This window comes from Nelumbo nucifera, chromosome 1 (genome assembly GCF_055504915.1).
Source record: "Nelumbo nucifera cultivar China Antique chromosome 1, China Antique-T2T, whole genome shotgun sequence".
Classification (NCBI taxonomy): domain Eukaryota; kingdom Viridiplantae; phylum Streptophyta; class Magnoliopsida; order Proteales; family Nelumbonaceae; genus Nelumbo; species Nelumbo nucifera.
The window spans coordinates 186972590-186995428 of NC_142649.1; the positions used below are offsets into that span (position 1 = coordinate 186972590).

General features: G+C 40.4%; 1 protein-coding gene across 10 annotated transcripts in view; it reads left to right on the plus strand.

Moving 5' to 3' along the window:
• The window catches only part of KEA2 (K+ efflux antiporter 2), a 75563-nt gene that overhangs the window by 47155 nt on the left and 5569 nt on the right, over nt 1–22839 (plus strand). For 8 of the 10 annotated variants that reach the window (XM_088895627.1, XM_088895626.1, XM_088895629.1 and 5 more), the window contains exons 9-12: nt 18123–18332; nt 20516–20665; nt 21450–21503; nt 21802–21860. In XM_088895627.1, the coding sequence (XP_088751753.1) occupies nt 18123–18332; nt 20516–20665; nt 21450–21503; nt 21802–21860 (473 nt within the window). The remainder of the gene's footprint in view (nt 1–18122; nt 18333–20515; nt 20666–21449; nt 21504–21801; nt 21861–22839) is intronic. The other 2 variants (XM_088895625.1, XM_088895628.1) reach the window with 2 other exon arrangements.

Here is a 22839-nt window from a genome sequence, read left to right on the forward strand (position 1 = left end):
CTATTCTCACTTTTTCAATACCAGAACAAGGATAATAGGAACTAAATAGGTTAGAGCAACTTGTCATATGATCGGAGGCCCCTGAATCTATGATCCATGGACCGGATTTTCCTAGAATTGAGAGTGCCAAAGAATTGCTACCTGTTTGTGCCATAGACCCGACAGGAGTATTAGGTGACGAATAGGATTTTAGAAGTTTAAGAAGATGATCTATTTGCTCTTTACTGAATGGGGATGATTCAGCTCGTTTGTTGTAGGTATATTCTGTTGACCAGGTTTGTTCGCCCTCCAATTTGATGGTCTCCCGTGTAGTTTGTAGCAATTCTCTCGGGTATGGCGAGGTTTCCCACAGTAATCACAGCGTAGGTTATTCTTGTCTCCAACCCGCTGATTTTGGGCTGACTTTCGACTGACTTGGGCCTCGGAAATAATCAGGGCTGACCCTTCCACAAGTCCAGTTGTACCTGCAGCCTTCTTTCCAAGCATCACTTGTCTCTAGCTTTCTTCTCTACGTACTTCTGCAAATACCTCACCGATTGGGGGCAGAGGGTTTCTTCCAATAATTCGGCCACGAACCTCATCGAATTCAACGTTTAAACGTGCAAGAAACTTGAAGACTCGGCTAACATTCACCATCTTCTTGTAATAATTGCAATCATCGGGTGACTTCCACTTGTAATCGTTGAATAAGTCCAGGTCCTGCCAAATTCTCTTAAGAGAATTAAATACCTAGTCACAGAGTTCTCACCTTGGCGAATATCTCCGAGTTGTAGAGTTAATTCGTACACTTGGGATTGATTCCCTAAATCAGAGTACATCTGTGAGACATTGTCCCATAATTCCTTGGCTGTAGAATAGCAAAGATAATTTGCACCTATCTCTTCAGTCATGGAGTTAACCAACCATGTCATCACCATGGAATTTTCAGCATCCCAAACAACATAGGCTGGATCCTTCATATCAGGCTTCTTCGTGTCTCCTAAGATATAGCCAATTTTCCCTCTCCCTCTGAGATACATGCGAACAGATTGTGACCATCGGAGAAAGTTGTCACCATTTAGTCAGATTGTAGTGATCTGAATAGGGTGATTTTCAGGCAGATTCCGGACAATCTGGGGCTCAGACTGAGAACTGGACGTGACTTCGGACATTTTTAGGGACAGAAACGCAGAAACAAACCCTAGGTCTTTTCTGCTCTAATACCATAAAGAAGAGACAGAAAGATATGAAGAATGGGATAATAATTTATGCTTCTGTACATCGAAATTTATAGCTCTCTCTAGGATACAAACTAGGTAACAAATCTCCCTAATTAAAGGATACAAACTAGGTAGCAAATCTCCCTAATTAAGGAAAGAAAAAGTTGATTCCTAAAAATTGGTACAGCTCACAAATCTCTCAACTACCTAAAATAGCACATAATCAGATATAATACATAATTATAGAAATTTTCCAACAATGTTCTATGGGCAAATACTGCAAAGGAGATTTGGGATGGAGTGACTGAAACCTATTCTCACAAGCAGAATGTAGCCAGAGCCTATCAGTTAAGGAATCAGGTGATTAGTATAAAACAGGGAGATAAACCCCTTGCCATGTATTTTTCAATGCTGAAAACCCTTTGGCAGGAGATAGATCACTTAGAAATGGTGGTATGGGAAAGTGTAAATGATGCAGCAACCTATCAAAAGTTGGTAGAGAAAAATAGGGTTTTTGAGTTCTTGGCAGGACTAAACCCTGAATTCGACATTGCTAGGCAGCATATCCTTTCTAGAGAGAGTGTGACACTCTCTTAGGCCTATGCCTTTGTTTCTAGAGAGGAGAGCAGGAGGAATGTCATGTTGAGACAGCTTGGGATTGATCAATCGGCTATGGTTAGTACAACCAAACCTAAGCCGAATGGAGACGGGGGGAGCAGTGAGACTAGGAGGGAGGATAAGAAGGACTTGGTGTGTGATTATTGTAAGAAACCTAAGCATACCAGAGACACTTGTTGGAAGTTCCATCCACATCTCGTGCCTGCTCGGATCAAGAACAAAAAGGGAAATGCAAATGTGGCCACTATAGGTGACTCTTCGGCCCCCCTTTCCCAAACTGATTGGGAATCCATTGCAGTAGCAGCAGTTAGAACAGAATTGGAGAGGTTTGGACAGCTTATGAGAAAGAAAGATACAACTAGTTCTAGCCTTCCAGATGGACAACAGAGTGTAGGAGCCAACTACACCACCTCTTTTGCTCATACGGGTAGCTCATATGCAACTGCAAATTTTGCATCCACTTCAGGTAAGGAGGGACCTTCCTGGATTATAGACTCAGGAGCATCTGAGCACATGACTAATGTACCTACCCTCAAGCCTTCCTCTATTGAAATAGTAAACTCTCTTTTTCTCTTCAAAGCCCTTCTTGTCTTCTTTACAGAAGAAAAATAGCCTTTTGAGAAGAAAGGACTGTTTAGAAAGATGCAAAAAATCAAAAGAAAGTAGCAGAAATCAGAGTTCAAGAGGGGAGAAGATGAAGAAGAAGGTGGCGGCAACTTGGGTTCAGAGAGAGATTTTCGAACATAATCTCTTCTCTTACATCCTTAATTCTATTTTATTAAGTTAAACTTTGGTAATTTACAGAGAAGCCTTTAGTTGGGTAGAAAATTAAAAAGGCATAACATTAGAAAGAATAGGCCCAAATTAAGGCCCATTACAACAAAGAACATAAAAGATAAAAAAGGATAAACAGCCTATGGGTCATTCGGCCCATCTTCTCTACACTCCCCCTCAAGCTGAGCATAGATGTCAATCATGCCAAGCTTTCCAGTATCATGCTGAAGTTTAGCCTTGGGAATGCCCTTGGTGAGGAAATCTGCTAACTGTCCCTCAGAGGTGATGAAAGGTAGACACACTTCACCAGAAGCCACTCTTTCTCGAATGAAGTGTCTGTCAACTTCAATATGCTTAGTTCTGTCATGTTGCACTGGGTTGTGAGCAATGTTGATGGCGGCCTGATTATCATAGTATAACATCATTGGCTTATCATGCTCAATACCCAGTTCCTCCATCAATGATTTAAGCCACAATAGTTTAGAAACTCCATGTGCCATGGCTCTGTATTCTGCTTCGGCTGAAGATCGAGCAACAACTGATTGTTTCTTGCTTCTCCAAGAGACAATGTTACCTGCCACCAAGCTACAGTACCCAGAGGTAGATCTTCTGTCATCAATGTTTCTAGCCTAGTCAGCATCTGTGTAGGCTTCAAGTTTCATATGGCCATGCTTGGAAAATAGAATTCCCTTTCCAGGGGAGCCATTCAAATAACACAGAATCCGCTTTGCTACTGCCATATGAGTATCCCTGGGAGCATGCATGAATTGACTGATGCAACTGACAGCGTATGCAATGTCTGGCCGAGTCATGCATAGATAAAGAAGTTTTCCAAGTAGTCTCTGGAAGACTTCCTTGTCTTCTAACAATATTCCATCTGAAGCAGAGAGTTTATGTCTCATATCAATAGGAGTAGCAACTAGTCTAGCACCCATCTTCCCTGTTTCAGAAAGCAAATCAAGAACATACTTCCTCTGAGAGATAAGAATCCCATCCTTGGATCTAGCAACTTCTATGCCAAGAAAGTATCTCAATTCCCCTAGATCTTTGATCTCAAACTCTTTATGAAGGAAAGATTTGAGATCATTAATTCCCGAGACATCATTACTAGTCACAACAATATCATCAACATACACAATCAGGTAAACAACCAAGAATCCTCTCCTCTTCACAAAGAGTGTATGATCAGACTGTGTCTATATATAGCCAAAGCTGACAAGGGCAGCCCTAAACCTTTCAAACCATGCTCTAGGGGACTATTTGAGTCCATAAAGAGATCTCTTCAGTCTGCAGACCTTTCTTTTCATATTTGTTTCATACATCCTTGGAGGAAGAGACATATAAACCTCCTCATGTAATTCTCCATTCAGAAATGCATTCTTTACATCCAGTTGATAAAGTGGCCAGTCTGAGTGTGCAACCAAAGATAGAAGAACTCTCACAGAAGTCATCTTGGCAATAGGGGCAAAGGTCTCTAGATAATCAATCCCATCTTGACAATACTGGATCCTTTCCTTCAGGAAAGTCAACCACTTCCCAAGTGTCATTCTTGTGCAGGGCATCATTTTCTGTTCTCATAGCATCCCTCCATTCTAGAATATTAAGAGCTTCTGACACAAACCTGGGAATTGGGTTAGAGGCAACAGAAGAAAGGTAGGCAAAATATGAAGGAGAGAGCAAACTATAAGAAAGGTGTTTGGAAATGCAATGTGCAGTACACTTCCTTTTTCCTTTTTCCTTTCCTAATAGCAATGGGGATATCAAGGTCTGGGAATGATGGATCCAAAGGGGCTATAACAGTACCTATTGTCTCATCTGTAACTGGAAGTGCATGAGGCTCATGTGTTGTAGGGGAAACAACCTGCTCATTTCTGGTTCTTTGCCTTTGATACATCCTGGGATTAAAAAGAAGGCGAGAAGGTAAAGGAGGAGGAATAGGAACATTGAAATGAAAGTGAAGTGACTGATCATCCCTTGATTCATTTGAAGGAGGAAGAGACTCAGCAAAAGACTCAACTGGGACAGGAAGAGGAAGAGCAAACAGCTGTGACAAATCCTTCCCCTTTGGACAATGTCTCTCCAGAAAAGAACCATAAAAGGAAGAAAGCTCATCAAAGGTGACATCCATTGAGACATATCGAGTTCCAGTCTTCGGATCAAAACAACAGTAACCCTTCTGTATGGGGGAATAACCAAGGAAGATACACTTGTGGGCTTTTGGTTCAAATTTGTCTTTGGACACTTGGGATATGTACATAACAGGTGCAGCCAAAGACACGAAGAGGAATAGGAAAAAGATCATTGTCCGGATGAAGGAGACTAAAGGGAGACTTAAACCCTAAAACCTTGGATGGCATACGGTTTATAAGGTAGGTAGCAGTGAGAACAACATCACACCAAAACTTTGTAGGGACATGTGAGGCAAATAGAATACTTCTTGCAACTTCAACAATATGTCTATTTTTTCTTTCAGCAACTCCATTATGTTTTAGGGTCCTAACACAGGAGATTTGATGAATAACCCCTAAATCAGTGAGATAGCAGGTCAAGTTTTTCTCAAAATATTCTTTTGCATTGTCGGATCTGAAAATTTTAATCTTGGTATCAAACTGGGTTAGGACAAATTCATGGAATTGCTTCACAAGTCTCGGAACTTCATCACGGGACTTCATCAAAAATATCCAAGTGAACCGAGAAAAGTCATCAATGAACAAGATAAAATATTTGTAGCCACCCATAGAGGGTAAGTGGTAAGGCCCCCACACATTATAGTGCACAATATTAAAAGGAGAAGAAGATCTTTTATTACTCAAAGGATAATTGTTTCCACAATGTTTTGACAATTCACAAGACTCACAATGAAGACTGGACAAACTAATTCCCTTAAAAAGTTCTGGGAATAAATGACTTAATGCAGAAAAAGAAAGATGACCCAAACGAAAGTGACATAACATGACTCGACTGATGGACTCTGTAGATGTAGACCCAAAAGCAGCTTTTCCAGGTTGTTCATGGCACTGTCCAGGAGTATCTAGCAGGTATATTCCATTCGCCTCACAGCCACTCCCAATCACCTTCTAAGACTCCAGATCCTGAAAAACACCGTAGGAAGGGAAGAAGGTTACACAACAGTTTAATGACTTAGTTAGGCTACTTATAGATAACAAGTTTGTATTTAGTCTAGGTACATGAAGAGCAGAAGGAAGAACCAAGGAGTCTACAGCCTTGATGGTTCCTCTTGATAGTATGGCCGGCCAGAAATAAGAGGAAGAGAAGAGAAGAGAAGAAGAAGAGAGAAGAGAGAAGAGAAGAGAAGGAATTTGCAATGTAACAGTACTGGCGGCGCTAGCCTTTATTATAGTATATATAGGGCAGCAGAAATAACAAGGGAAAAGACCCTTGTGCCCCTGAGTACAATAACAAACATAACAAAAAAAAACGAAATTAAAAAAAAAACACTTTAACTAGCCAAACAGACCCTTACACCAACAACTAAATTATTTTAACACTCCCCCTCAAGTTGGAGCATAGATGTCAATCATGCCCAACTTGTCACATAAATCTTTGTGTCGCACATGATGAAGACCTTTGGTGAAGATATCTGCAAGTTGTTCTTTTGAGCTGACATATGGTATACACACTTCTCCATTTTCAAGTTTCTCTCTGATAAAATGCTTGTCCACTTCAATGTGTTTCGTCCTATCATGAAGGACTAGATTAGCAACAATTTTGATGGCAGCTTTATTATCACAGTAGAGTGACATAGGATTGCTCACTGCGAAACCCAGTTCACCTAACAGATTTCTTATCCCCATGATTTCAGCAACCCCATGAGCCATCGCTCTATACTCTGCTTCAGCACTAGATCTAGCCACCACACTTTGTTTTTTACTTCTCCATGTGATCAGGTTTCCTCCTACAAAGGCACAATACCCACTGGTAGACTTTCGGTCATTGACTGCTCCTGCCCAATCTACATCAGTATATACTTCCACCTTTAAGTGACCATGTTTCTAGAACAACAAACCAGCTCCAGGAAACTTCTTGAGATATCTCAAGATCCTCTCTACAGCTTCAAATTGAGTGGCTAAGAATTTTTTAGTCTCCGTATTTCAGCCTCCCAATCTCCTGTGATCACTATGTCATCCACATACACAATAAGAGCTGCAATTTTACCTTCACCTCTTTTCACAAATAGAGTATGATCTGACTGGCATTGTTTGAACCCCATCTGTTGAACTACTAAATGGAACTTACTAAACCAAACCCGAGGTGATTGTTTCAACCCATATAAAGATTTTTTTAATCTGCACACCTTTTGTTCACTGCCTTTGGCACAGAACCCTGGGGGTTGGGTCATGTACACCTCCTCTTCCAATTCACCATTCAAGAAAGCATTTTTGATGTCCAATTGGTGAAGTTCCCAGTCAAGATTTGCTTCCAATGAAAGAAGAATCCTGATAGAGTTCATCTTGGCTACTGGAGCAAAAGTCTCTGCATAGTCCACTCCATATACTTGTGTAAAGCCTCTTGCTACCAGTCTAGCCTTGTACCTTTCAACAGTTCCATCAGCCTTGTGTTTCACTGTGAACACCCACTTGCAACCCATTGGTTCCTTCCCTTCAGGAAGGTCTACCAACTCCCAAGTGCCATTTTTGTGTAAAGCATCAATTTCTTCCTGCATTGCATCTGTCCATTCAGGTTTAGACAAAGCTTCTGCCACATTCTTAGGAACGGGGACACTATCCATAGAAGAGAGGAAGGCACAGTATGAAGGTGAAACATGATCATAGGACACAAAATTAGAGATAGGATGATTAGTGGTACAAGACCTAACACCCTTTCTCTTAGCAATAGGAATATTAAGATCATTGATAACAGGTGAATCAACATTTAAAGGAACAGACATATCAACAGGAGCAAGTGTACCTGGCTGATGAGACGGATTTGCCTCGGGTGAATCCGATGATGTTGGTTGCATAGTGTCAGGTTTCACGGCTCTTGAACTCTGCTGGCTTTTATGGCGACGATGAAAAACCCGGAATGGAGGAGGATCGGGTAAAGGAGGTAGTTGAGTTTGAGTCGCCTGTTTCTCCTCAACCCTACTCTCCCCCTGAGGAGAAACCGAGAAAAAAGGTTGATTCTCAAAGAATGATACATCAATGAAGACAGTACTTGCGAGAGGTGGGATCATAGCAGCGATACCCCTTTTGAGATAAAGGGTAACCAAGAAAAACACAAGGTTATGGACAAAGCAACGACACCCAAAAACACACATCGGAATGGTGGACAACGGGGCTGTAGGGAACAAAAGCTGATGTGGGGCCTTATACTCTAGTAGCCGAGAGGGCATGCGATTGATGATATATGTAGCACACAAGATCGTATCCATCCAAAACCGCTTTGGCACATTCATATGAATTAATAAGCCACGAGCTACTTCGAGAAGGTGGCGGTTCTTCCGTTCAGCCACACCATTTTGTTGGGGTGTCCTAGCACAAGAGCTTCGCTGAAGTGACCCACTCGAAGCAAAAAACTCCGTGAGATCACTATGGAAATATTCCTTCGCATTGTCCGACTGGAAGATATGGATTTCCGTTTGGAACTGAGTGAACACCATGCGTTGAAAATCTTTCACAATTTTTGGCACTTCATCTCGAGATCGCATAGGCTAAACCCAAGTGTATCTAGAATAATCATCAATCAAGGTAATGAAGTACTTATAGCCAGCCTCAGTAGGTAGAGTAACAGGGCCCCAAACATCAGAATAAACAATATGAAATGGAAATTCAGATCTTTTATTTCGCAAGGGTAAAGAACTTCTACAATGCTTACTCAATTGACAAGTCTGACACTGTAATTGACTCACTAACAAGGACTCAAACAACTTTGGAAATATAACTTTTAATGACTCAAAAGAAAGATGACCTAGACGACTATCCCATAAATAGGCTTGACTCTCACTTGACGAACTCATGGACTCTGTAGCCACAAGACCAACATTATTCTCCAACACGTAGAGACCATCAACCATGCTTCCTCTACCAATCATCTTCCCCGAGGCCAAATCCTGAAACACACATGAAGACGGAAAAAAAAGTGACTGAGCAGTTCAAGGAGTGAGTTAGACTACTAATAGACAGCAAATTAATAGGTATTTTTGGAACATGCAGTACATTAGGAAGGGTAAGGCCAAGTGGGAGAGGTATGGTACCTCGGCCAGCTATGGCAGAAAAAGAACCATCAGCTAGTCTTACCTTATCTCTCCCAGAGAGAAGGTTATATGTCTGAAACAAATTTGACTTACCGGTCATGTGGTTTGAGGCTCCGGAGTCAATAATCCAAGGAGAATCAGTGGTAGGAGATGACACATGGAAGGTTGTGGCAGCATTACCTGATGTAGACGCAAATGAGGTAGAGGGAGTAGGACCATAATCCATCTGGCGGAGAGTCCTACCATACAATTCCAAATGTTCACGAAAGGAGTTGATAATATCTTCCTTAGGGTCAGAACTGGGATGCCTCTCCTGAGTTACTAAAGGACTAGTCTCTGTCGACGCCATATTAGCTGAGTTATACCTTTTTTGATTCTGCTGGCCTGGTTTCTTGCCCTGATCAGGTGTTGACTTCTTACCCCAAATCCTGTGCCCATTTAGGTTTTCCATGGAGATCCCAACATGTATCTCTCGTGTGTCGTGTCTTCTGGCAGTGAGTGCACCAAAGTTTGCTCTTATCATCTGTTTTTTTCTGAGAGTCACCCTTTTTAAAAACACCTCCGACATTTGTATCTGAATTTCCCTGGACAGCTAGGGCAACTGACTCCCCTTCTACACCATTCATCACACTTCTTTTACTCTCTTCTGACTGCACCAAGGCATACACCTCCTGAACTGATGGCAAGTCTTTACTACCTAAGATCTGCACCCTAATGGACTCATACGAAGGATTCAGCCCTAGGAGGAAGGCAAAAACTCGTTGCTGAGATACAAGTGACTTATATGCCTTTGCATCTTCATCACACTTCCTGTTGGATTGAAGTCTTTGTATGTATGAGTATTCGGCTGATAAGAGTTCTTATTAGCCTATACTTAAGTTTAAGTTGTCCTATACTGGGCCTATGTTAATGGGCCTAATCCTGTTTAATGTTTTAAGTTGTCTGGGTGTCCCATCACTAATCAGGGGCATTCTAGTAACTTCCTGTATCATTGTACTACATCATAATATAAATAATAGTACTGTCGACTGAGCAGTTCAGTTCGACATTCCAGCATCTCTTCTTCTTCTTCTTCTCCTTTCTGCTACTTCGGCTACAGTAGTTTAGCTTTCATGGTATCAGAGCATTAGCTTCTTCCTGGTTTCAGCCAACACACCATCTTCTCTTGCTGTCTTTTCATCTTCTCTCTTCCTTTTCTGGGTTGCTGCAGTGAAGACCTAGGGGTGTAAGAGAGTAAGCAAGTTCGAACCTAGGGTTTCTCTTGGTTGTAGGACTCAAGGAAGTAAGACCCAGAAGTAGATGTCCTACTAGGTTATTTCCAGCAAATAGTAGCTATTTGGCTACTAAGAGAGGTCTGTCGTTGAGGACTGATTTCAGCAGTCCTAGAACTAGCCGAAAGGGGCTTAGCTTCTTCTACAGTTGTAGCTTCGGTGCTCCAGCAAGACTCGCACAGACTTAGCTTCTTCTACAGAGCCACTGTTCACTTGCTACTGTTGCAATCTCGAACTGTTCACTTGCTACTGTACCCGAACTGTTGCAGTTTTGGTTCAGCCCAAGTGAAGTCTATCTAGTGTTCTACCAGCACTGTGAACACTTCTACCAGCATAGCAATGTGGTAAACAGCTCCAAGTTTAGGGTGGTTATCAGTCCGAAACCCCTCACCACTGCTGTGAGATTACCTAGGGAGCTGCCAGCTCCAGATTGTTCAGCACTGTGAACCCTAGTTGAGGACTGATGTCAGCAGTCCTAGTATTGGCCGCAAGGAGGGGCACTCTCTTTACAGTTGCAGTACTCGAAGTTCAAGTGGAGTCTGCATAGCACAATAGTTGAGAACCCTTAGCTTCAGGTCGGTTACCAGCCCAGAACTCCTTGCTTGCTGTTGTAACTGAACTGTTTCAGAACTGTGACAGTCTCGGCAAGTCTGAAACTGTGTCGAGTGCTGTCAGAACCTGCTGTGATCATTTCGGCTAATCAGATCTGCTCCAGATTTGGTTCAGAACTGCTTCGGCTAGTCTTAATCAGTGTCACCTACACAGTGGCTACAGTCAAGATGTCTTCAATACCCAGAGATGTTTCTTCTAGAGATAACAGGCCTGCGGCAAGTGGGAATTTTGTCACCAGCAACAATGATGACAACTCACAAAATACACCAACAGTGTCTTCTTCTCCTATGGGACAGGTTGCTGATTCCTCTGGAACTGGTACTTTGGGCTTCACTACTAGTGAGGTTGAGGTCCTTAGCAGGGCATTAGCCCGTCTAAGAAATAATTCTTTTGCTTCTACATCTCTTGCCAGATCAGGTACAGCCTCTGCCTTCAGTGCCACTGGCTCTAGACTCTACTTCTTGGGTTATTGATTCCGGTGCTACTGACCATATGACACATATGTCTTCCCTATTCTCTTCATATCATTTATTGTCTGGTCAGGATAAGATGAGAGTTGCTGACGGGTCTTTCTCCACTATCTCTGGAAAGGGAATGGTTGACCTAAGCAAGGACCTTTCTTAAATCAGTTTTACATGTTCCCAGTCTTACCTCAAATCTTTTGTCTGTTTCAAAACTTACCAAAAATTTGAACTGTAGTATAACCTTTTTTCCTACTCATTGTGTCTTCCAAGACAGATTGACAAGGAGAACGATTGGGTGTGGTCATGAGTATGGAGGCCTCTACTACCTTGATGCAGACATCGGCTCAGCCTTACAAGCATCTGCTGCTAGTAGTCTGGAAAGTGTGGAGTCAATAGCTAAGCTGCATCTTTGGCATGCTAGGCTAGGTCATGTGTCTTTCTCTTCATTAGAAATGTTGTTTCCCGAATTGTTTAAGGGCATTCCAAGTCAGAGTCTAACCTGTGAAGTATGTCAAATGTCAAAACAATGTAGAACTGTGTATCCAATTTCCAGTAATGAAATTTGTGCTCCTTTTGATTTGGTTCATTCTGATGTCTGGGGCCCTTCACCCATTGTTTCCTTTGATGGCTTCCGGTACTTTATCAGTTTTATTGACCACTACTCTCGTTGCACATGAATCTACCTATTAAAAGGACGGGATGAAGTACCACGGATAACCATGACATTTTGCAAGATGATTGAAACACAGTTTAATAAGAAGATTAAGCAATTCAGGTCAGACAATGCTGCTGAATACTTTGAAAAATCCTTGAACTTATTCATGAAATATGCTGGCATACTACATCAGTCATCCTGTGCTTATACTCCTCAGCAGAATGGGGTTGCTGAGCGCAAGAATAGACATCTATTGGAGACAGCTCAAGCCTTACTATTCCAGCACAAAGTCCCCAAGCAATACTAGTCTCAAGTTGTACTTTCTGCATCATATCTAATAAACCGGATGCCATCTAAGGTGTTGGGTATGAAAACCCCTTTCTCTGTTTTGTGCCCCACTCTTCTAGACTTTCCCCTTCCTCCTCGGGTCTTTGGCTGTATATGTTTCATACATGTGAAGGATCCAAAGAAGACCAAGTTGGATCCTAAGGCTACAAAGGGAATATTCTTGGGGTACTCTCCTACACAAAAGGGTTACAAGTGTTATGACCCTGTCTCCAAGAGAAAGTATGTCACCAGAGATGTGGTCTTCTTTGAGTCTCAACCCTATTTTCAGTCTTCTCAGAATCCTCTTCAGGGGGAGACTAGTGGGATGGAAGAGGATTCTCATTCTCCCTCCTTTTCTGTTTCCCTATCTGCCTCGGGTCTTCCATCCTCTCCTCCTACTCCTTGTTGTGACATTCCGGGTCAACCCAGTGAGGCTCCCACTGTGCCGGTTACCTCTCCTGATGCTGCAGATGTTCCTGAAGGCTCCAGTAGGCAACAAAAAGAGATACTTACATACAACAGAAGAAAAAGGGGCCCTCAACCTCATGACAGCAACCGGTTGGATTCGGATCAATCTGTCTCTACAATCCAAGGTAATTCCAACTCTCATACTTTTGATTTGGATCTTCCTATTGCTCTTCGTAAGCCTATCCGCTCTTGCACCACCCGGCACCCCATTGCTGATTTTGTTTCTTACTCACATTTATCTCCTGCCTATCACTCCTTTGTGTCTGCTCTTTCCTATGTGCGTGTTCCTTCTAGGTACTTAGAGGCTGTGTCTGATCCAAGGTAGAAAGAAGCTATGAATGAAGAGATGAAAGCCCTAATGAAAGCAAGAACTTGGGAATTAGTGGGTGGATCTGCCAGAGGGGAAGACCACTGTTGGGTGCAAGTGGGTGTTTACTGTAAAGCACAGGGAGGACGGGTCCATTGAAAGGTACAAGGCCAGACTTGTGGCAAAGGGGTTTACTCAGAAAGAAGGGATTGACTACAAGGAAACATTTGCCCCATTTTCATGGGAACTTCATCAGTTGGATGTGAAGAATGCCTTCTTAAATGGTGACCTTCATGAAGAGGTATTTATGGAACCTTCACCAGGCTATGACTTTGGTAGAAAGGTGTGCAAACTAAGGAAAGCATTGTATGGGTTGAAGCAATCTCCCCGTGCATGGTTTGAGAGGCTCTATGGGGCCATGAAGAAAGTGGGGTACAGTCAGAGTGGTGCAGACCATACCTTGTTCATAAGGAGACGCAAACTTACTGCACTCATTGTTTATGTGGATGATATGGTAATTACCGGGAATGACTTGGAAGAGATAAAAAGACTGAAGGAGTTTCTAGCTTCTGAATTTGAGATCAAAGACTTGGGTCATTTGAGATATTTTCTTGGGATTGAAGTTGCCAGCTCAAGAGAGGGAATCTACATATGTCAGCGGAAGTATGTTCTTGACCTCCTAGAGGAAACAGGCATGATGGGGTGCAGGCCAGCAGATACTCCAATGGAACAGAATCATGGCCTGCAGGAATCAGTAGGGGAGGACTACTGTGATAGAGAGAGATACCAAAAATTGGTAGGGAAGCTGATATACTTATCCCTCACTCGGCCAGATATTGCTTATGTTGTGCATGTTGTCAGTCAATTTATGCACTCTCCAAAGATCCCTCATATGAAAGCAGTTGAAAGGATTCTCAAGTACTTGAAGACTTGCCCAGGGAAGGGAATTCTCTTCAGGAAAAACAATAGAATTGAAATTGAAGCCTACACTGATGTAGATTGGGCTGGGTCTGTTGGAGACAGGAAGTCAACCTCGGGTTATTGTACATTTGTGGGAGGAAACCTGGTCACATGGCGTAGTAAGAAGCAGAATGTAGTGGCTAGATCAAGTGCAGAAGCAGAATATCGAGCTATGGCCCACGGGGTTGCTGAACTCTTATGGCTCAGAACTCTTCTTAATGAACTTGGCATTAAGGCTGAAGGTCCTCTCAGGCTGTATTGTGACAATAAAGCTGCCATCAACATTGCCAACAATCCCGTGCAGCATGACAGGACAAAACATATTGAGATTGATCGGCACTTTGTTAGAGAAAGGATTGTCTCGGGTGAACTCTGTGTGCCTTATACTCCATCTGAGATGCAAATTGCAGATGTACTGACTAAAGGGCTGGCAGCAGCAAAGTTTAGGGACATGCTTGGCAAGCTAAACATGATTGATATCCATGCTTCGCTTGAGGGGGAGTGTTGGATTGAAGTCTTTGTATGTATGAGTATTCGACTGATAAGAGTTCTTATTAGCCTATACTTAAGTTTAAGTTGTCCTGTATTGGACCTATGTTAATGGGCCTAATCCTGTTTAATGTTTTAAGTTGTCTGGGTGTCCCATCACTAATCAGGGGCATTCAGTTCGACATTCCAGCATCTCTTCTTCTTCTTCTTCTCCTTTCTGCTACTTCGGCTACAGTAGTTTAGCTTTCACTTCCAATTCACATTTTGATAGTGATCAAGTTCTTTCCATATCGATGTCAAATCAGAATAGTACATCGAGAGACTCCTCTCCCCCTGCTTGCAAGTAGAGGATTCAGCTTGCAGTTGATATATCTTGGCATAGTGTCTCTGCTCTGAATAGGTGGACTTCGCTTGTTCCCATATCTCACAAGCAGTTTCAGCCCACATAAAAGTCTTCCTTACTTGTGGCAGCATGGAAACCAAGAGCCAAGACATCACCATACTATTCTCTTGGTTCCACCTATCATATTCAGCACTTCCATACTTCGGTTCCTTCACTCTCCCATTGATGCATCCTATTTTCCCCCTAGCAGTGATGTAGAATTTTATTCCCCTAGACCACCCAAGGTAGTTCAGACCATCAAAGGGAATAACAGCCATGGGAAAACTCATATCCATTCCCCCACTCACTCCATTGTGGCTCCCTGAAATCTCTGAAGTAGTAGAATTATCAGATGACATGGTTAAAATAGATAATCAATCCCAAACACCGGACTTAGGACCCCTCCTTACTCCACAAAACAATGCTCCACTCAGTCCACACCCACATACTTGGGTTTAAAAAACAGGCTGAGCACAAACAGTACCAAATTCAGGACAAAACAGAGGCAATATTCGGCAGATTTCAAACCTGTACGGTTTTAACAGTCCCAACTTACCAGCCTTCCAGAATGTCTAAAGCCATTAATCAGCAGGAGAGATCCTTATCACTTATAATCAAGTCAAATTATTGAGATGACAGGTCACCTACAGTCGTCTTAACACATGAACAGAATCACACGATCCAAAAAAAAGAGGTATACAGATCCGACAGCATTCAGCAGCCCAGATTCATTTGGTTTTCACTTGGTACACGACCAAGGAGGGTAAAGAAGAGGAAACGAAAGAACTGTACCAGTCGTAGAGCTGTTTTCCTCAGTCCAGATTCAGATCTTTGTTCCACCCAGGTTCAGCAAGTCTGTTCGATCTGTTCTCTCAGTAAAGGTTGTTCGATCTGCTCTCTTTTAGTCAGTATTCCCGCTCTAATACCATCTTGACAGTATGGCCGGCCAGAAATAAGAGGAAGAGAAGAGAAGAGAAGAGAGAAGAGAAGAGAAGGAATTTACAATGTAACAATACTGGCCACGCCAGCCTTTATTATAATATATATAGGGCAGCAGAAATAACAAGGGAAAAGACCCTTGTGCCCCTGAGTACAATAACAGACATAACAGAAGTGAAAAACGAAAAAAAAAACACCTTTACTAGCCAAACAGACCCTTACACCAACAACTAAATTATTTTAACAATTCCCTTGCCGGAGATAGGGTCAAGAGAGCCATCGGCTAGGGTGATTTTGTCACGTCCATGAAGTAAATCATATGAAACAAACAAAGTAGAAAGGCTGGTCATATGATCAGAAGCACCAAAATCAATAATCCAAGGGATCCTACGATTACCTGAAATGGTTGTGTGATTGGCAGAAGCCCGTATACCTGAATGAGCAAATGCAGAAGAGGTTGAATTTTCTGAAGGGTTGGAAGAAAAGGTCACACCCTCTAGGTGACTGATCATCCTCCCAAACTTCTCATATTTTGCCTTCATAGCTGCTAACTGCACACTAGCCGTCATCTCTTCAGTTTGGTATCTGTCACTATTTGGACCAGCAGCAACATTAGCACTCCCTGCCCTTTTATTATCAGGCTTCTTCTGAAACCGAAGTGGTAGGAGCTCAGGATGCAATTTCCAGCACTTGTCTTTAGTGTGTTTTGGCCCTCACAGACAATCTCTTTCTTCCCTGAGCTACTTGGAGTCCCTGCAACCCCCTTGGGTTTCACTCCCATATTAGCAAAGTGATCATTTAGACCAGCCCCTTGAACCTGGACAAGTGTCCTGCTTTCTTCACTACTTACCAAGGCATATGCCTGAGACAATGAGACACTATCTTTGGATAAAATATTTTGTTTTGTAATGTCATACTCTGGATTTAGTCCTGTCAAGAACTCAAACACCCTATTTCTCTCAACCAGTTTTCTGTAGGTCTCAGCATCATTAGTGGTGTCCCAGGTTACAACTTCTATCAAATCTATTTCTTGCCATAAAGACTTCAGCATTGAGACGTATACAGCTAATGGTTTCTCCCCTTGTCTTAAATTCTTCACATCACTTCTCAACTTGTAAGCTCTGGCCACATTTAATTTTTGGGAATAGGTTTCAGCAACACTATCCCAAATTTCCTTTGCTGAATTCATCCACAAATAGTGTTGACTAATCTGTGGTTGCATTGATTTCACAAGCCACCCAATAACAGTATAATTTTCTTGCATCCACTTTTCATACGATGGATCATCTTCCGAATGAGCCTTTTTGCTCCCGGAGATAAAACCCCACTTTCCTCTACTACAAATATGAATCTTTACTGATTGTGACCAAGCCAAATAATTAGTTCCATCCAGCTTGACTGTGGTCACAGCCAGTAGAGAGTCTACAGAGGCTCCCGGAACCTGTCCAGATTCAGCAACATGCTTGTTTTCAATGCCTGAGGACACCTCAAAAATGATTTCAAACAACTTCGAAAAACACCAAATGGAGACAGAACAAAACTGTGTTGTGAGCCAACCACTATGCAGCCGTACCAGTAATCTGCGTCACACCCGGAAGTTGGGACGGAGAAAATTCAGCCGCTCCTTGTAGACTTCACAGAACACCAATCCACTTGATTCGATCTTCAAGAAGGAGAATGAAAAAGCCTTCAGTCACTGAGCGCCCAGGTCAAACTCCCTGTGGGGCCCGCAATCAGATTTCTCCAGAAAATTAGGGTTTCGGGCAACACACTTGAATCTGTCAAGGGGGCAACAAATTCAGTCCTCTTCTCTCTAGAAACCACTAACAACTGGGCTGAAAAAGGTGTCTAACTATTCATACGATTCAGTTCTATGGGAAAAAAAAAAAAAGGGGAAAAACGAGCCTGCTCTGATACCAAGAAGAAAAACAGCCTTTTGAGAAGAAATGACTGTTTAGAAAGATGCAAAAAATCAAAAGAAAGTAGCAGAAATCAGAGTTCAAGAGGGGAGAAAATGAAGAAGAAGGTGGCGGCAACTTGGGTTCAGAGAGAGAGATTTTTGAACATAATCTCTTCTCTTACACCCTTAATTCTATTTTATTAAGTTAAACTTTGGTAATTTACAGAGAAGCCCTTAGTTGGGCAGAAAATTAAAAAGACATAACATTAGAAAGAATAGGCCCAGATTAAGGCCCACTACAGCAAAGAACATAAAAGATAAAAAAGGATAAACAGCCTATGGGCCATTCGGCCCATCTTCTCTACATTTACCCTTTTGTTAATTCTGACCCCAAATAGGCCTCCCCCCAACCTATCAAAAACCTTTGAAACTGTCACAGTTCTGTAGGATGTATGCAAGCTTAATTGTCTTATTTTCCTAGTTTAATGATGAAGAACACTTGGTTATGTGCAATTAACTTTCTTCATTCTTCTGGGGTTTCAGGTCAGAATGTCCATTGATCCAAAACTTCTTGTTTCAAATTTCCCAGTTATTTTGGGAACACTGGGACTCTTGATCAGTGGCAAGGCTATATTGGTTGCTTTAGTTGGTAGACTTTTTGGTATTTCTACCATAGCTGCAATAAGAGTTGGGCTTCTTCTTGCACCTGGTGGGGAGTTTGCTTTTGTAGCTTTTGGAGAGGTTGTTAATCAGGTTTGGTTTATGTGTGTGTGTGCATGCAAGTTTTGCAGAATCACACATAATGTAGCTTATATGCTAGTTTCCTACTAAGATAGTATGCACATCCATGTTAGTTATTATTAATATTTGATTAGTCTCTTTATGCTGGAACGAATCTATGAAATAAAGAAACAATTACTGGTATCTACATATTTGAAAGGCAGACACTTAACTTAGGACAGTTTCTGTCTTGTATACTTACCTGATGAAGACCTATTTTATTCACAAGTCCCTTGAACACCTTAGTGTTAGGATGTTGCCTCAACACCTTCATGAAGACCTATTTATGTTGTACTCAGATTTTTCTATGTTTAATAAATTCATTTTCATTTTGATATCATTAAAAAAATCCCATGACAAAAGTGTATATTGTAATATTTACATGAGAACCATGTAGGAAATCATGCACTTGTGTTTACTATTGCCACATCTTTGAGCTCAAGTTGCAAGGCCAGGATGCAATCTTCAAATCCATGTCCAAGTATTATGTTGCATAGAATATTAGTTAAAAAAAAAAAAAAAAAAAACCTATGACAGAAATATAGGAAATGTGTTTATGGCTTTCTCGTGCTCATGCTTGGGCATTCTCCAGAAACGACTCGCTACACTTAGACCTGAGTTTAGTGTCAAATGAGAAAGGTATGTTAGGATAATCACCCATAACTTAACAATGGACATGGCTTTAAACAACGGAATGGCGAAACAGGATTCATGTAGCCAACCCTATATAGTTGGGATAAGGCTTTGGTGATGATGATTATGTTTTTGAATGGAGATAGATAGATATTTAGATATAAGCAAGTGCCAAGTGGGTTATCAAGGCAATACGGTGTTCTGCACAAAATCTGTTTGTCTTTTTCAGTATGGTTGTCACATCTTTTATCTGTACAGATCTCACTGTATAGGTGGATATAGTTTCTATGTAATTTTGCAGACTTGCCCCTATATTAATGAATTCATACATTATATTTTCTTAAAATAAGAATTTAAGTTGTGGGCGTACATCATGATGCAACTATGCCATAGTTACCTAAACTGCTTGAAACATATCTAACCTGCAAACTGGTTCAATTGGAACCAATAAGCAAGTCAGTTTGTAAATTCTGGCGATAGTAGAAAAAAGAACGGAAAAAAAAATGTAGGATATCCATTATCTCAAAGATGTACATACAAAGAAGGAATTCTATTCATTCTCCACAAAGAAAGCCTAGGATATTGGTGATTTTAAAGAAACCTATTAATTTGGAAAATTTTATAGAAAGAATGACTAGAATTAGATATGTCATATGTTGCTTGGGAGAAAAAGACAACCCTAAAAAGTAAGAACTAAAACATTTGTCCTTTATTTTCTACCATGTAATGACAGTACACTATAGCTGTAACACAACAAAACAAATTATATTCTGTGTAGCACCCTACCAAGAAAGCAATATCCTGTATAACACCCTACCAAAGAAACTATGCACTAGCAAATCAGAGAACAAAAGTAGAAACCTATCTGTAGACCTAGAGAACTTTATTCATTCAAGGGTTGTGAATTATGAATTTGTGACCAAACCAAGTGAACCAGTGATTCAGATAACTATGTTTGGTACAGCCTACCACAGGTTTTCATGGAGAACCATTTCTCTGTTTTGAAATGAATTGTTTCTCCTATTTTAATGCCATATCTTGCTAAACTATTCCCGAAATATAATATGTAAACAGTCCATCTCACTATAGTAGACTGTTTATAGATGCGTGATTAGTAAATACTTCATGTGATAAATGGTTTAAGGAACCATAATTTAACAATGGTTATGACACTGAACAGAGCAGAATAGAAGAACAGAATTCATGTGACCAACCCCATAAATTTGGAATGAGGCTTAGTTGAGTTTAGTTGATATTTGTAAATACTTCATGATACATTTATATGAGTTTTCTATAAGTTATGATAATGTTTTTCAGAACTTTTTCCTGATTTGAATTAGCATTAACTTTTGCCTGTTTTATTTCGTAACATTGTTAATTTATGCTTGAATATGCAACATGCAAATAGTTATGAATATGATGTGTAGTTAAACAATACCCTGTCATGAATATCTCTTGTGACAGATATACTTCTGACTCATGTTTAACTTCAATCACTTCTACGTATGGCCTTTTGATTGCAGGGTATAATGTCTTCTCAACTCTCATCTTTGTTGTTTCTGGTTGTGGGCCTCTCTATGGCCCTCACACCATGGTTAGCAGCTGGAGACCAACTAATTGCATCTCGGTTTGAACAGCATGACATGCGAAGTTTATTGCCAGTAGAAAGCGAGGTAGCCAAGGAATAAGTGTTTATATGAATATATCTATCACCATTGTTGATGGATAATTAAACTAAACAGGGCCAGATGTCTGTGCTCATTTCAAATGCTTTACATACAAATTCTTGAAGGATCTTTGCATGTTATCTGCTGTGCATTCTTATCTATACAATATGCTATAGGAAAAATTGAAATAACTTACATATGGTTTCAGTTTTATGCATCTCAAGTTCTGGTAAATCATGTTGCATGCATTCACTGTAAAACAACCTTCAATGGATCTTGTTGTTTTGAATTATTGCTACAACTAGGTTGAGTACATGTGATGTTAGTATGCTACAATCCTTTAGCAAAGCAAAGCTTAGTTTGTTTCATAAAGGGGCATTTGAAAATCACTTGGAAAGAGATAATTTCATTTTTTTTCCATACGATTAAAGTTTGTAATTTGATCATCATCTAAAATAGGATGATTACAGGAATATAGATATAGATAGAAACAGAGGTCATTCTAAGATTCCAGGGAAAGCAAACATTCGATTTTATTTATTTTATTTTTTCCCTTATAATTCGTTTGGTGATTTCATCTTTTATAATGGTTCCAAGTACTTTCTAAATGTTCCTTTCGGAGTTTAGTCAATGCTTTAGGTTGTCCATTGACCATCATATAGGCAGTTTTTTTTTTTTTTTTTCGCATGTATGGTTAACTATTCATTACTGAAAATGTAGACATGCATTTGTCTTGATATGTTTATTGATTATCTCTGTCTTGATGTCTTTGCCGTAACTTTATGTTCAGACGGATGATTTACAAGATCATATTATCATTTGCGGATTTGGGCGCGTTGGTCAGGTGCTCTTGTGGTTCCTAGTGCTTTTTCATAAAAGAATAAAGAAAAGGCAAAAGAAAAGAAGAACATAAAAAAGGAAAGAAAGCAAAATTGAAAGAAAATGAAAAAAAAAGGCTTAAAACTTTTCATTTGAGAGATATTTGTTCATCTTGTTGGGTATGTTTGTTTATACATAAATTAAGTAATTGAAGGAAAATGAAAGAAGGAAAGGCTTAAAACTTTTTTTATAGGATCTTTTATTAATCTTGTTGGGCTACATTTGTTTATAAATAAATTAACTGATGTTTTTGTTTTTCTCAGATCATTGCACAACTTCTCTCTGAGCGACTAATTCCATTTGTTGCTCTTGATGTCAAGAGGTTGGGGTGCCTTCTTAAGTATATCATTTAGACATTTTGTTCTTCATATCCTTATGAGATAAAATATTGAGTTGATTCAATTACTTATGGGGTCCTATATTAAATGATTAATCACTGGCTTTTCTTTAAATCTTAGTTTGGTGTGCAGGGTGTAAGGCTGCATCATCTATCCCTCCCTAGACCCTGCATCGGCGGGAGCCTCATGCATTGGGCTGCCCTTTTCCTTAAATCTTAGTATTCTAAATGTAGTTTAGTTATTTTTACGTTTATTTTTACAGGCATTTCAAAATGCCTTGAAGGAATTTCCCCCAGCTTTCCTTTTCTCATTTTTGAGAAATCAAATACAGCCCAAAAGAAGGAGCCATGTTATCAATAATTATATTTAAATAAAAATATATGAACATGATGATTCTCTCCCTTGGCATACAGATTAGCTTGCCAAGAATTTCCTTCATAAACTTCTACAGGAGTTCAATGGTACAACCGATAACCTATAATACCTGAATACCTGTACATGGATGACAACATGTTGCACATTTCAATTTTAGTGAAAATTATGTACAAGAGACTTTGTCCAGCTACGTCCACTATATCTGAGTATCATAGCTGAGAATCATGCATGCTTTCATTTACTATTTTAATGGTAAATAAAAAATCATAACACAGCTCTCATTCTTTGTCCAGCCACGTCCACTATATCTGAGTATCATAGCTGAGAATCATGCATGTTTTTATTTACTATTTTAATGGTAAATAAAAAATCATAACACAGCTCTCATTCCATGGGGCTTGATTAGGTGTCCAGTTTTCCTTTGGATACTACCTTTTCATTTCCATGGTTTGGTTAAACAAAAAGCAGATTGTTAGGAAAAGACAATGCATGGATGCCTAATCAACCACCAAGGAATGAGACCTGTGTTATAATTTTGATTTTTTAATGGTGGATAGTGTTATGATTTTGACTAGGTTGGCATGTTCT